The 3,424-nt window shown below is 62.6% G+C and overlaps 1 protein-coding gene across 2 annotated transcripts in view; it reads right to left on the reverse strand.

Annotated features, from left to right (window-relative positions):
• Window positions 1–688: 688 nt before the first annotated feature.
• LOC140471655 (claudin-6-like) overlaps window positions 689–3,424 on the reverse strand; it is an 8,499-nt gene continuing 5,763 nt past the window's right edge. For both annotated transcript variants that reach the window (XM_072567435.1, XM_072567436.1), the window contains exon 3: window positions 689–2,179. In XM_072567435.1, coding sequence (XP_072423536.1) covers window positions 1,478–2,179 — 702 coding nt within the window. In that variant the 3' untranslated portion in view covers window positions 689–1,477. The remainder of the gene's footprint in view (window positions 2,180–3,424) is intronic.

A 3,424-nucleotide genomic window follows, 5' to 3' on the forward strand; every position in this document is an offset into this window, starting at 1 on the left:
CTGTGTGTGAGAGTGTGTGTCCATGTCGGAGTGTGAGTGAGTTTGTGTGTATCTGTGTGTGAGAGTGTTTGTCCACGTCTGAGTGTGAGTGAGTTTGCGTGTATCTGTGTGTGAGTGTGTGTCCATGCCTGAGTGTGAGTGAGTTTGCGTGTATCTGCGTGTGAGAGTGTGTGTCCATGAATGAGTGTGAGTGAGTTTGTGTGTACCTGTGTGTGAGAGTGTGTGTCAATGTCTGAGTGTGAGTGAGTTTGTGTGTATCTGTGTGTGAGAGTGTGTGTCCATGTCTGAGTGTGAGTGAGTTTGTGTGTATCTACGTGTGAGAGTGTGTGTTCATGTCTGAGTGTGAGCGAGTTTGTTTGTGTCTGATTGTGAATGATTGTGTGTGTGTTGGAGCGTGAGCATGTGTCTGTGGGTCTGATTGTGACCGGGGTGGGGGTGAGGTATATGCACATGCGTGTCAGCCAGTGCATGCGTCTGAGTGTGAGCAAGTGTGTGTGTATGAGTGTATGTGTGTGTGAGTGTGCCTGTGAGTGTGTGTGTGTTTCCAAATGGCAGTGGAATGGGTGTGTGTCTGACTGCGAGCGAACGACCGCGCGTCTGAGTGTGAGCGAGAGTGCACGTGCGTGTGATTGTGAGCGAATGTGTGCACCTCCAAGCGTGACCGTGTGTGCCAAGTGTAAGACTCCCATCCAGCCTCGAAATGCTTTATTAATACTAGTGTCGTTGTGAGAATTACAGCCGTCAGATATAGACAACGCACAACGCCCCGTCTCCATGTTAACCTTCAACACAACCTTTTGATCCCCTTCCCACCCTCCCTTACAACCTCCTGGGCCCTGAGCGCAACACATCCCCAAAATAAAACATGGCCGTTGTCTGTCACCCCCACTGCTGGTCCACTCACCGTTCGTGCACCACCCCCCCGGGGGGAGAGCCCAATCACCGGGAGTGTCTGTTGGCGGCCATTTTGGTGCCGCCCCACCACCGCCGGGGAAAACAGCAAAGCGGGGGAGGATGGCGGTGGTGAGGGGGAGGTGGGGGGATCGGAAGGGGGGCTTTGAGGCTTCCCGGGTCGGGTAGGGGCCGCCCTCAGGCGAAATAGTGGTCGGCGTCGTCGATGAAGGGCGTCAATAAAGGTGCGAGGCCTTGTCGGCCATTTTGATGCCCAGTTCACGAGAGGGGAGGAAAGGGAACTGGGAGGCGAGGAGGGACGCTTCTGGGACAGAGGTGGTCAGGGCGATGGTCTCCGATGAGATGGCGGTTGGCGATGTCGGCGGAAGACGCCAACGAGGCTTTTGGGGGCCCTGTCTTTCGAGACTGGAGGAAAGAAAGGGGGAGGTGGGGAGAGAGAGAGAGAGAGAGAGCGGGAGAAAGGAACAAAATGGCGGACATCAACGTCAAACATCAAGAAAAGGCTTGGAGGGGGGGGGGAGGGGGGGGTGGGGCCACGCCGTCGGCCATTTTTGACGCCCTCACCTCACACGAAGTTGCGGACGCTGGTGCCCGGCTCCCGGCCCCCGGGGGAATAGGGGCTGGCGTAGTCGCGGGAGCGTCGGCGCCGGCCTCGGCGTTGCCGACGGCAACAGGGCGAGGCCAGGAGGGCACCGCCGGCCAGCAGGAGGGCGCCGGCCCCCCAGCCCAGGTGGATGCAGGGCCCAATGGAGATGGCCAGCACCTCGTGGACCAGGGGGTGGTGGAACTCCGTGGCCAGCACGTAGGCCGGCCAGGTGACGGCCAGCAGCTGGGCCGCCCCGGCCACCAGGAAGGCTAGGCCCGAGGCGGTCAGCAACCGGGACTTGGTCTCCTGGCTGCCCACCAGGCTGCAGCACCGGCTGCCGGCCCAGTTGACCAGCAGGCCCAGGAAGGCCGTCGCCACGGCCGCGAGAGTTAGGATGCGGCCTACGTAGACGTCGAGGGGCACGTCCTTGCCCGAGCCGCTGTAGGTGCGGCAGTTGGCCTTGCCCACGCCGGGCAGGATGCAGCTGACCCACAGACCCTCCACCATGGTCTGCCGCACCATCAGGGTCTGCCCACTGAACTCGGTCCGCTTCCACAGGGGCAGAGAGCAGCAGGCCACGGAGGCCAGCCAACCCACGGTCGCCAGGATGAGGCCTACCACCGACAGGCAGGTCCCACTGGCTGTGGGCCTGTTCTCGTCCCCTTCCTCGTCGTCCGGGCCCTGGCGGGGAAAGAGAGAACACAGGACGTCAGTCCGGGCCCTTTGGCCCTAAGATTGACGCCACGATTGACGCCCTTAATGTTGGACGGGCACAGTGGCTCAGTGGTTGGCACTGCTACCTCATGGCGCGAGGGTCCCGGGTCTGATCCCAGCCTCGGGCGACGGTCTACGTGGAGTTTGCACGTTCTCCCCACGCGGGTTTCCTCCGGGTCCTCCAGTTTCCTCCCACAATCCAAAGATGTGCAGGTTAGAGTGGATCGGCCGTGGGGAGATTGTCCCATAGTGCCCAGGGAGCCCCGCACTGTGGGAGGGTCAGTGCTGAGGGAGCCCCGCACTGTGGGAGGGTCAGTGCTGAGGGAGCCCCACACTGTGGGAGGGTCAGTGCTGAGGAAGCCCCTCACTGTGGGAGGGTCAGTGCTGAGGGAGCCCCGCACTGTGGGAGGGTCAGTGCTGAGGGAGCCCCACACTGTGGGAGGGTCAGTGCTGAGGGAGCCCCACACTGTGGGAGGGTCAGTGCTGAGGGAGCCCCGCACTGTGGGAGGGTCAGTGCTGAGGGAGTCCCACACTGTGGGAGGGTCAGTGCTGAGGGAGCCCCGCACTGTGGGAGGGTCAGTGCTGAGGGAGCCCCGCACTGTGGGAGGGTCAGTGCTGAGGGAGCCCCACACTGTGGGAGGGTCAGTGCCGAGGGAGCCCCACACTGTGGGAGGGTCAGTGCTGAGGGAGCCCCGCACTGTGGGAGGGTCAGTGCTGAGGGAGCCCCGCACTGTGGGAGGGTCAGTGCTGAGGGAGCCCCACACTGTGGGAGGGTCAGTGCTGAGGGAGCCCCGCACTGAGGGAGGGTCAGTGCTGAGGGAGCCCCGCACTGAGGGAGGGTCAGTGCTGAGGGAGCCCCGCACGGTGGGAGGGTCAGTGCTGAGGGAGCCCCGCACTGTGGGAGGGTCAGTGCTGAGGGAGCCCAACACTGAGGGAGGGTCAGTGCTGAGGGAGTCCCACACTGTGGGAGGGTCAGTGCTGAGGGAGCCCCGCACTGTGGGAGGGTCAGTGCTGAGGGAGCCCCGCACTGTGGGAGGGTCAGTGCTGAGGGAGCCCTGCACTGTGGGAGGGTCAGTGCTGAGGGAGCCCCGCACTGTGGGAGGGTCAGTGCTGAGGGAGCCCCGCACTGTGGAAGGGTCAGTGCTGAGGGAGCCCAACACTGAGGGAGGGTCAGTGCTGAGGGAGTCCCACACTGTGGGAGGGTCAGTGCTG

Source organism: Chiloscyllium punctatum, unplaced genomic scaffold (genome assembly GCF_047496795.1).
Source record: "Chiloscyllium punctatum isolate Juve2018m unplaced genomic scaffold, sChiPun1.3 scaffold_144, whole genome shotgun sequence".
NCBI classification, from domain to species: domain Eukaryota; kingdom Metazoa; phylum Chordata; class Chondrichthyes; order Orectolobiformes; family Hemiscylliidae; genus Chiloscyllium; species Chiloscyllium punctatum.